This window comes from Rhopalosiphum padi, chromosome 1, assembly GCF_020882245.1.
Source record: "Rhopalosiphum padi isolate XX-2018 chromosome 1, ASM2088224v1, whole genome shotgun sequence".
Lineage (NCBI taxonomy): Eukaryota > Metazoa > Arthropoda > Insecta > Hemiptera > Aphididae > Rhopalosiphum > Rhopalosiphum padi.
Genome location: NC_083597.1, coordinates 65,207,463 through 65,220,164, shown reverse-complemented (window position 1 = coordinate 65,220,164; position 12,702 = coordinate 65,207,463). Strand labels below are relative to the sequence as shown.

The window sequence follows — 12,702 nt, the reverse complement described above, 5'->3', positions numbered from 1 at the left end:
GTAGAGTCCAACATGCACAGATTCCTGAAGCTGGATGGATCTTCTACTGGCTTGCCGGGTCCTTTATGGATCAGGACTAGTCTAGCGGTCTTCCAGCGAGACAGGAACTCTCTAGCAGCCAGGCACGCGTTGAAGGTCTTTGTTAGAAGCTGGGGCCTGAATCGTGAGACTAGCAGCAACCTCCTACTACCTACAAGAATACGGAATACGAACTATGGACTATCGTGGACTATGCCACTATAATAGCAGTTCCCAAACTTTTTTAGTTCACGCCACCCTAAAAATAAAAATAAAATAATTGCGCCTCCCATAAAAAATTAAATTACAAATTTATAGTATTTAAATATACAAACATTTTTATTTTTATGACAATATAAGTTAACAGTAAATATTTGCCATGCGGCTCGCGCCTCACAGTTTGGGAACCGCTGCACTATAGTATCCGTAATATCACAAATTATGATTAATAATAAATCAGATAGAATTATCATTTTAAATTTTTATTATTGTGGTTTCATCATGATAACAATATCATAAATATGAAAATACCTCCTAAGCCATTACACGTGACAAATGACAATACTTTAATCACAGATAAACTGTCATCGAAACAAATCGTTAGGTATTCCCAATAAAAATAGATATGTAATAAGAGTGTTTACTTTTTAGTGCTGTGGCCTATGCTAATAATATGCCAAAAATGTGCTATAACTTTTAAACAAAAAATAATTTGACATTTAGTTTAATTTAAGTCGTCTTTTATGTGATTGAAAATTCAATTATTCTATTACTTTTATTACTAACGTAAAGAGTAAATACGTCATACGCCAACATTCATAATATAATTAAATATTAAAACATTCATTCTATAGTATAAAGATGTTAAATAAGTAAAAATTATAATAATTATGATGGGTAATCATAAGTAGTTTTTTTATGACGTATTTTGTTTAACTATTTATTTAAATTAAGTTTCATTTAAATTGGTATTAATGAAAATACTACTATTAATTGGAATACTACTTGGCGATCTATTTAGAACTTGGAATAATGTATTTGTAAGTTTTACTAATTTTGTAAAAAGCTGTAAAAATTATAGTAAATAATAATAATAATAATGTATTTAAAAAAATTTTAATTTCAGTTTTATCAGTTATTCATGGGCGTAACTAGGATTTAATAGAAACAGATGGATAACTGCAATGGGAGAAATGGATTATACGCATTCAAGTAGGAAAAATTGGTCACTCTTGAGAAAGCTTGGTGCAGCACAACCAACAAGAAAGGTTGGTAGTGTAGTTGCCGGCGATGTTGCTAATATACTATATAAAACATCAAATATTAAACCCCATAAAAACGAAAAAATCGAGGTGAAAAGGGAATTCCAAGAAGAGCTAAGGAGTTGCAAAGAAAAGTCGACTCTTATGAACGAGTTCACTGCTGAAGAGGTCTATAACGCATTAAAATCTGTGAAAAACGGAAAAGCAGCTGGAGTAGATAGAATCCTTCCAGAATTCCTTAAAAATTTAGGACCACGAAGCATTTGCTGGATTTCAAAATTGGCCAGTAAAATAGCAGACACTAATGTTCTTCCAAGACTCTGGCGCGAAATTAAAGTGATAGCTATTTTGAAACCCAACAAAGAAGCCAGTAACCCAAAAAACTACCGTCCTATATCCCTGCTGTCAACAATGTACAAGCTGTTTGAAAGACTCCTCCTAAGACGCCTAGAACCACTCTTAGAAGAATCCATGCCTATAGAACAAGCCGGTTTCAGGAAAAATAGAAGTTGTTGTGACCAAACCCTTGCACTAGTAACGCACATTGAAAATGGTTTCCAACGGCAGAAAAAATCCGGAGCAGTTTTTCTGGATCTGTCAGCTGCGTACGATACGGTCTGGAAGAGAGGACATTACTAAAACTGGCTAAAATAATAAAATGTAAAACAACGCTAAGACTACTAGAGAACCTAATCTCTAACAGAAAATTCAGTGTATCTCTCAATGGGAAAGTAAGCAGTTACAAAATACTACAAAATGGACTACCACAGGGAACTGTATTATCACCAATTCTTTTCAACACATATACTGCTGACATTGCCTGCACGAGCTCAAGAAAATTCATATACGCTGATGATGTAGCACTTGTCGCCCAAGCCAGAACCTTCACAGAACTTGAGGAAACGCTAAACGATGATCTAATAATCATACAAAAATATTTTCGAAAGTGGCATTTAAAACTAAATCCAAGCAAGTCTGTAACAAAGGTTTTCCATCTTAACAACCGAGAAGCGAACAGAGAATTAAAGATACAAATTGATGGGGAAAATATTGTATCAGAAGAATGTCCCAAATACCTCGGTCTGAAATTTGATAGGACCCTAACATATAACCAACACCCGGAGGGAACGAAAAATAAACTAAAATCACGCAACAACATTATGGCTAAATTAGCTAGCACCACCTGGGGCTGCCACAACAATGTACTCCGGACTACAGCACTAGCGTTGGTTTATAGCGTAGCCGAATACTGTGCACCCGTGTGGGCTAGAAGCGCTCATTGCGCTAAAATTGACGTACAACTAAACCATACCATGCGTATCATATCAGGTACAGTCAGGTCCACTCAGACAATATGGTTACCCACCCTTTCGAATATAGCCCCCCCAGTCTTAAGGAGACTATCACACACCACAAAGATATTACATAAGCTAAAAAGCCTGCTACCAGTTTTGCCACTACAAATTGACATCCTCGAACATCCGCCATTACGCCTTAAGTCTAGAACTCCCATATGGCATGTAGAAACTCAAAGCGAATCAGTTGAGTACCTATGGACGAGACGCTGGGAACAGTCAGAACCCCGTAATAAAGACCTGATCAAAGAACCATTTAAAAAAGTCCCTGGCTGGGATGGCATAAGGGCTATATGGACAACGCTTAATCGAATAAGAACGGAACAAGGAAGATGCAACTACCTACTTCACAAATGGGGAATGGTAGACTCTCCACTTTGCGAATGTGGAGAAACGCAGACAATCAAACATATGGTTGAGTCGTGTCCCATTACAATGTTCAAAAAAGGATTAACAAAACTACACGAGGGTGGACCAACAGCTATAAAATGGCTTGAAGAACTAAATACTCGTCTGTGATTTTTATTGCTATTAGTATCGATGTTATTATAATTTACTATACCTACTATAACCTACCATACTAACATTTTATATATTTTATTACTTGTTTTTAAATAGTTGACTAGTTATCTTAATTATCATATTTATTTATTTGTTTTAATTTTACTAACTTTATCTATAACATTTCTCACGTTATCTAAAGTCGAATATGTCATATGCAAATAAATAATAATAGTTACAGGGACTAGAATCCTAGAAAACTAAAGTTAAAAATAATTTTAAGGCTTATTGAGGCTAAAAAGTAAAACCTTATAGGGAGGCTAAATACAAATACAAGGGGAATAGGCCCGCTAGTTACGCCGATGGTTATAGATTGAACTATTTAAATATTTTATTCTATAAATAGAATGCTGCTGTGTAATTGATCGAGTTATGATATAATATGTAAGGATTATATTGTTCAAAAAACTGTACACAGTGCACAATCTCTATTCTCTACCGTCTTTGATATTCGTTATCTCTTTATACGCCATTTGATTCTTTGTTTTTTCTACGGACCATATAAAGGTATAAGGTATATCTTAGTCCACGGTTTTTGCCTATACCCATAGACCTTATACTAATAGACGGACATCTGGGGTGGATGCAGGTGGGTGGTGCGGTCTTTCCTAACTGTGATAGTACGCGGTGTGAGTATTACTAAGACGCACCGTTACAATGATTGTACAATCCCATGGTTCTTGTGCGCATGTGCAGTGTACATGTACTACCTTGATCAGCGCCCTTACGCGTGGATGCCGGAACTACTACCATGTACCGTCTATTAGTATAAGGTCTATGCCTATACCGCAGTCTTTACAAACAAAAAGTACCCATTTATTTAGAGTGATAGCACTTGTCCGAAAAATGATAAAAGTGGTAGATCTTTGGACGACTGCCACCAACTGGCCCTAACCTAAAGGCTATATATTCTGTGCTACAGGTATAAAGTTCATTATCATTACTGAGTTGAACGATAGTCGATAACGAGTTTATTACATATGAGAATATGTACCTATTATTATTATTATTTATTACCCATGTAAAAACCGAAAACCACCCAACTTTGAAAAGCTATATCTCGTTAATGAATTAACGAAAAATAATAATTTAAACGTTAAAATTCATAAAAAAAAGCCTTACTATTTTATGTCATTTTAAATATAGGTTGCCATTTGAAAATAAAAGTCGAGTGCTTTCACTATTAAATATAAGAGTGAAAAAAATAAAAATTTTACATAGTTTTAGAAAAACATAAAACTAAAAATTTTGAAAAAAAAATTGAAAAATGTTAATACTTTTTGAAATAATGAGTGTTGTTTGATAAAAGAATCACCCTGCAAGTAATGATATAAAATATTTTGATTGAATTAAATACTTACCCATAGAAATTTCTTTTCGTTTCAAAAATTCTGAAATTTGTAAATGATATACTTAATCGATAGGTACTAATTATGTATACATCAATTATGTAATATTATAAACATTAAAAACTACTATAAATTCATATATATACATTGTTGGTGCGTTTGCCTGAATTTCATTCATTTTAGAAAAAACTTATCGATTATAATTTATAAGTATGCTGGATGAAGGGTGAAAGATCTCTTATTGTTAGTTAAATATGTGGGCAATATTGGTTATATTATGGATAATTACATTGATAATCTAATGATAAAAAAAATACAGATGACAATACTTAGAAATTTTACATTTGTTCTTATAAAGGCTAATAAAAATACATCGTATTCATATATGAAAATAATGGATTTCTTCAGTGCTTACACCTAATGAGATATTCTCAGTTGTTTACCATTTACGACAATAATATTTTTTACTTTTTAGTTTATATGTGGTAAAATTTATTATTGTAATCGTAGTAGGAATACGGAATTATATATCTTTGTAATATAGTGTTATATTATTTATAGCCGTTTACTGTAATTTACTACATTTTACACAATATACAGGTACGCGGGATGATAATGTTTTTTTTTACAATTCAAAGAACGCGTGTATGAAGCGAATACGATGTCATCGTCTGACATAATATAACATATAACATATAACCCACGTTTTGCAGATTATACTTTTTGTTTATATCTTTAATAATAAGATTATATAAGTATATCTATTTCTATATAAATATTAAATAAGAGAAGCATAAAAAAACCTTTTTTTTTTAAATATATTATGTGAAAATTATGATAATTATGTGAAAATGTGAAGGCAGTGTGATTGATAAAGAATTTTTGGTCTGGTTTAGCAAAATTCGAGAAAAAAATTTGCCAGTTTCCGAATCAATAATACAGGAAAAGGCTAAACAACTTGCTGAAGTTCACGGATTAAACGATTTTAAAGCTTCAAATTGTTGGCTGGAAAAATTTCGAAAAAGGCATAACATTTCGTTTAAATCTATCTGTGGGGAAGCTTCAGCCGTTGATGACTGGAAGAAAAAATTGCCAAACATAATCGATAAATATGAAAAGCGAGACATCTTCAATGCCGACGAGACTGGACTTTTTTTTAGAGTTCTACCCAATAAAACTATGGCATTTAAAAATGAAACGTGCAGTGGTGGAAAAGTTTCAAAAGAACGGTTGACTGTGCTATTGTGCTGTAATATTATAATAAGTGAATTTGAACGTCTTCTCGTCATAGGTTTGGCAAAACCACCGCGAGCTTTCCAAAAATTAGACGTAAATAAATTTCCTGTTGACTGGTGTTGGAATAAAAAGGCCTGGATGACGACACATATTATGACAGACTGGCTCATGAAATTCTATAAACAAATGATTAAAAGTCAAAGAAAAGTACTACTTTTTGTCGACAATGCAGCTCCTCATCCCCATCTTAAACTGCAAACTGTCGAGCTAGTCTTTTTCCCCCCAAATATGACGTCTCACTGCCAACCTTTGGACCAAGGCATAATCCAACAATTTAAAAAGGTCTATCGTAAGCAACTGTTACAAAAAGCAGTTGCTGATTTGGATGATGGAGAATCTAGCGCTATAAATGTTTTGGACGCTGTGTATTGGGTGGCTTCTGCTCAAGCCCAAATCAAGCCTGAAACTGTAAAAAAATGATTCTTGCGATGTGGTTTCAGTCACCAAGTCGATGAACAATTGATACTGGTGAACAATCCGTAATAGATGGAGAAATTTTAGCTCTCATCACACTGATCGACAGCAGTGTTGAAGTAGAGACATATTTTAAATTAGACAAAATCATTAAAACTCATTACACCAATCTAACGGGCATCCATGATCCTGATGAGCCCGAAAATGAGGAAGAAGACGAGCCTGAAGAAGCAGAAACTTCAAAATATCAAATAACAAGTTTACAGGATGTTATGTCTGCTGTAAAGAGCGTAAGTCATTTTATTTCATCAATAGAGGTAAAGAGCAATTCTATTTTTACTTCTGCTGTAACATTAGCGAATGATATTACTAATGAGATTGTAAGGAGATGGTGTAATTATAAACAAACAAAGCTCACCGATTTTTTCAAACAAAAATAATTTAAAAATATGTACAACATGTATAAAAATATACTTTAAATAATAATATGTAATTTGTAAAAATATAAAAATGTAATAATTTACAATAAATAATAAGTAATAACATTACATATATGTATGTACATACATAGTACATTATTATACAAATAAATTTCAAAAATGTATCCCCTCTGAATAACGGACAAAATGTTGGTGACCAAGAGTGTCCGATATTCAGAGGTTTCACTGTAATATATTATATAGAAATATAATTAAATTTAAAATCTCTAGACTCAAATAAATAATATAATATAATATAAACAAATAAATTAAAACTTATTGATTATTATTATTTATTTGATCATAAGCAAATTTAACATACTCAGTGGTAGTTAATAAGTACTATTACAAAATACATAATAACAAAGCTGATACCAAAACATTTATATTTAACATTTGCAATATATTATGTGTTTGATTCAAAAAGAAAATTAGTACATAAATATTGAAATACTGCTTTTTATTAGTCGAGTAACCAGTAACTATTATACAACAAGAGTGTAGGTAGTTAATCTACTACAAAAATATACCGACGTTGCCAGCAAAATCATATGTTTAATACAATTTAATAATAATAAAAATTAAAAAAAAAAGGGAAACAAAATGCAAAAAATGATTCGCCGTGTTAATCAAAGCGTCGCCGGAATAGTTGCCGGAGACTACAGTTCGAGTTAATAACTGACGTCAAATCTCGAGTACTTAAACCGTTTCCGAACCGTCACTGAATTTGCGTTATACATCGTTTTACACGTTTAATTCGTATTTCATTACACACACACACACACACACACACACACACACACACACACACAGACATTCTTGTTAATTTGAATATATTTGTAATCGATATTCGTTTTATGTATAACGTATACTACGCGAATACGGAAAAAGCTATATCAAATCCGTAGAAAAGTGAAATATAATAATAATAATAGTAATAATCGTAATAATCGTATAGTAATAAACGGGCGGGCGCGATAACGGTGGGCCGCGGCGACCGAAGCGCATTCTTTTTAATGTGAACGTAACCACGGCGAGTACAGCAAGTGTACTCGAGTGGCAATCGGGCGCGACCTTAGCGTTTTATAATATAAGAAGAAGATAGAAGATTCGTAATTAATATTTATAATTTAATTTTAATATTTCGAATTTAATTCTAGCCCTGCTGATTAAAGTATAAAACTTGGATTTTTTGTCAAACATCAATTTTTCAAACATAAAATTAAAAGTATTTCCACTATTGAATGTGAATTATAAATTGTATTTCTAAATTATTTTATTTTATTTCTCAATTATATTATATTAAGAAAAACAGACAATCACTGATGTATTTCAATAAATAAATATTTTTTTTGTAACTATATTTTCGTGTTTATTTTATAATAATTTATTTAAATACATATTTTTACATATTTTGGTAAATATTTATTCCATACAAATCCTATCCCTGATTATTATTATTATTTATTTATGTTAAAATTTTTAACTACCTGTGTTTTGTAATAACCAATTAAGTCTAATATTTCATGTCTCAAAATTTTTTTTTACCTGAAATAGCATAAACTGTCCACCATGTAAATTTTATTACTTTCTAATATAGTACAAACTGTCCACGGTTTTAATTTTTTCCGGGTGACCATATAAAGTGTCCTAATAAAACCGGTGTATAAAATAAGTGCCTTAATTCGGTGCGCCAATCAACCATTGGTTATGATCCAGTTGAGCTTTCAATTTAGCCTACCAGGAAGACTATAATCAAAGCAGATATACGGTGAACATATAAGTATTTGATTTTACGGGCGTATTTGCGCGCAATCATTTCCATCTGATTTTAGTAAAATTATTTATTAACTTACTTATATCATCATCACTAATTTTTGTTGTATGGAATTTATCTTTTCTTACTGTAACATAAGAAAATATTTTTTTTTTAGTGCTTATTGATTTATTGTTATTTATTATATGATTAAATTATAATTATTTTATTATTACCAAAAAAAAGCCTCTGACCGAAACTTTTAGTTTTTTGTATTAAATATATAATATTAAAAAATACGACTAATATATTATGATATATATGAATATATTATTCTAATAATAATTATTTTACAACTATTAACTCCTTATAATAGTATTCTATTATTATTGTTCTTTGCGTCTATCGTTGTTCTGACGAACATCACTTTGAGTAGTGATAGCAAAAGGGAGAGATAACTGCGGTACAACGGCCCGAGCGTTCCAGTACATTCGCTACCTTTGTTACCTCTCGCGCGCACTCTTACCGTCGGTAGTTTGTTAACGTATTCTAATTTTTGGTTTTACTACACGTTTCGGGTATGCTGTGCATCGTTACCTTCACCATCACCGTCACCATCACTATCATCATCAACACTATATCACGTCCACCGGAACACGGTCTTTATTATTATTTATATTTACTTATTATTATTAAATTATTTATTATGTTAATGGTTAGTTCCCATTACCGGCCGGCCTATTTGTGTTCCGATAGGCGTATTATTTTAGACTTTAGTTTATGCTGTAATAGTAGGACGTCACCCAGTGAAAAGAAAAGCAATTTCGCGTGTTATTATTTTCTACCCAGTTTTTCAAGTTTACAGTCGATAATACCGCAGCAGCAATCATATTTTATAAATAATTATATTGAAATTATTTTATATGGTTCAGAGATAAATTAAAATTAGCACGAATTCTGATACTAAATAAAGTTGCCCAAGGGTAAATGAAAACTAGGACTATTAAGTGAATCTCTTTTTATATATTCTACCAATATTCATACACAAATAACAATTTTCTCCAACATTATATTTAATACAATATTAAATTGCGTAAATAATATAATTTAATCAGTAATACTTTGTTTCCGCATCGTCACGGAGCTATTAAAAAAATATCGCTAGCTGGCCGCACGATACTCGCGGACGTGATGAAACTTAATAATGTATGTGATATAGAGGAACGGGTACCTACAACTACAAGAAAAAAGAGTAAAACCGTATTATGGGTGTGCGCTTAGGAACGAAACAGATTGTTATTTTACAGAATAAAATATACACATTAAAAGCATATGGATTATAGGGGGGTATGAATGTATGATCATACCTTGACAAAGGACATAACAGTTTTGGGAATAGCAATACATTACATAACATTAGACGCAAGCGGCCGTGAATGGGTTACGCCATGCGTATGAAATACAATATAATATAAACAAAGAAAATGGTCTTATCTGGATGGTGAGTGACAACACTGATAACAGCAGATGACTCCTGGACGACGGTGGCGATGTTACGACACTGATACCAACCCGTAGACGACAACGGACGGCGAGCGTCGGACACAACTAAGTAGTTGACTGCTAGGAATAGATGAGGCACTCACAAGTCACGGCGCATCATTGCACCACAGGGCCACGTATAGGGATCACGTGACACCCAAATAGGACGAACGAAAAACACGACGTGTTGGCGAACGGGAAAACGCACTCAAAGTGACTTATAAACCACACCGGGGAGCGCGTTAATAATATACGTGTACGATCGACTCGGAACAAGAGAAAATACTGATCGACGTTGACGACGACAATGGTAAAACAGTAGGCGCACCGACACGCGCGAAGTCGAACCGTCCGAATAACGCAGATACAACGATGAACAATATGTAACGTCGTACGGAACAAAGGAAAACGGATCCGTACACCGAAAATGAAACACCAGGCGACAACGCGAGAGTTTTCGGCCAGCAAAGCACGGGCGTGCGTACTGCGTAGGGAACTGGTTGACGACGTGGGTGGCAACGATGTATTGTGGCGGAAGAGCGCTTCACCAAAACGATCAGTGGACGGGATTAAACATCGTAAATGTTCGACGTACGTCGGAGTAACGGCTATGGCACACAAACAGTTTTCGTTATTGAATCTAATATAATTTTTGCATTAAAAAAAAATAATAAATAAACTGAGTGATTTAGATTAGTTGTAAATGTTGGAATTACCGTGTGATGATATTACAACAAATCGCGATCGAAACTATATGTTTTAAATCCACGACAGTCAACAATTTTTAGAATAAATTCCAAGTATCATTAGTCACTCAAAATGCTTTGGATAATTCATAATTTAGTATTTTTTACCATGTATTTAATAAACTTTATTATAGATTGAAAACAATGAAAACTATATGAGGAATGATATAGAATATTTTAAATTAATTAAATACTTACTACTTGAAATATATTCTTCTGTATATAATCCTGAAAAACGTATATGATATTAGTGGCAGATTCAAGGGGTGGTCCGAGAGGCCAATACTCCTGGCAATACTTAGAAATTTTACATTTATTCTTGGGTTGCTGATAAAAAAAAACATCTAACGCATATTGGAGTTCAGGAGTTCAAATAAAATTGTTCAGTGGTTACTTTAAATAAGATATTCTAAGTTTACCATTTACGGCACTAACATTTTTTGTGGTGATTTTAATTATTATTGTAACAATAGTAAAAGAAATTATTTTATTTATATTATATCTTTGTAATATAATGTTATATTATGTCCAATTATTATACAAGATTATATTACATTTTTCATAATATAAACATGAAACAATTATTATGTACTTAATACACTCAGTGGCGTAACCAGAACTTTTAATGCCCGTGGCAAATTAATCCAATCGGGCCCTTAATTTTTTAAATTTGGAAGAAGGAGATATGAGGAATAGCCTACAAAAAATATACAATACAAATAAAAAGGTTAGAAATAACCTGTATTTTGTTACAAATAATAAAAAATGGTATCACGTCAATTGTTCGCCGAAAATAGTTCGCGCGACAGTTCCTCGCGTGACAATTATTCGCAGGAAAATTATTCGAATAAGACAATTGTTCGCGCATAAATTGTTCGTAAAAAAAAAATAGTAATAAGATTTGATTATCATGTAATATATTTTGTAATCTATACGGCAGTTTATAAATAACATACTATTTGATTTAGTGTGAAATGTGTGAAGTTTTAAAATTATATCGATAACTTATCTCGTTATCGAACATTATAATATAATGGGCTCAAAAATCCCAATGGGTTCTGGAATAGTAGGTATCTACTAATCTACTAAGTACTAATAACAATACTAATACTAACACTTACCTGTCACATAAATCATACAATAGTATAACCAGTAATTTTGACCATCCAATTTTATTTTTCCCCAATAAGTATTTAATTACTATGGTTTTAAAATACGTAAAAAGTGATCGTGGTACAGATATACTCGTACATAAAAGTTACATGTTCTACCGCGAAAAACAAATGGAAACAAAAACGTATTGGAAATGTTCATTGTATAAAAAATATAAGTGTGGTGGTCGTGTTCATGTGGAAAATGACGAAGTTGTCAAAAGTTATGAACATAATCATGTACCAGATAATGCTCAAGTGGATACTAAGGAATTAATCTATAACATGAAACACGATACACGAACCTCCGCTGCTACAAGTCATTGAGTCATAGGAAATTTAGCAAATCAGATAAATTAAATTATCTAAATATTTTGAATCTAAATTAAAATTATGAAAAAGTGCTCGAAACTTGTGTTAAGAACTTAAGGTTTATTTTAATGCTATTTATAGGCATTTGAAATATTTGTTTTTGTTTAGTATTTTTTTTATAAATATTTATAAAAATGTTAATTTAATACAAGATTTTCCATGAGTTTGGCTTACAATAAAAAACTTATCATTTATTTGAAATTTAAAGCAATACGTTAACGTGTATATAATTTTTCTTAGGTTCCCTTATCGGTTGTGGGTCAATTACCCAGCGTAGCTAGTTTGAAAAGAACAATACAACGTACTCGTCGAACTAAACTAAATGCTCCTGTAAACCCTATAAATTTTAGTTTTGATATTCCTGAAGAATTTACAAAGACGACAAATGGCGACGATTTTCT

General features: G+C 32.2%; 1 protein-coding gene across 1 annotated transcript in view; it reads right to left on the bottom strand.

The window, feature by feature from the left end:
- LOC132918031 (uncharacterized) overlaps positions 1-12,702 on the bottom strand; it is a 225,907-nt gene that overhangs the window by 10,688 nt on the left and 202,517 nt on the right. The window contains exons 15-17 of the mRNA XM_060979081.1: positions 10,977-11,006; positions 8,591-8,638; positions 4,558-4,587 (exon numbers count right to left, since the gene is read on the bottom strand). Of these exons, the coding sequence (XP_060835064.1) occupies positions 4,558-4,587; positions 8,591-8,638; positions 10,977-11,006 (108 nt within the window). The remainder of the gene's footprint in view (positions 1-4,557; positions 4,588-8,590; positions 8,639-10,976; positions 11,007-12,702) is intronic.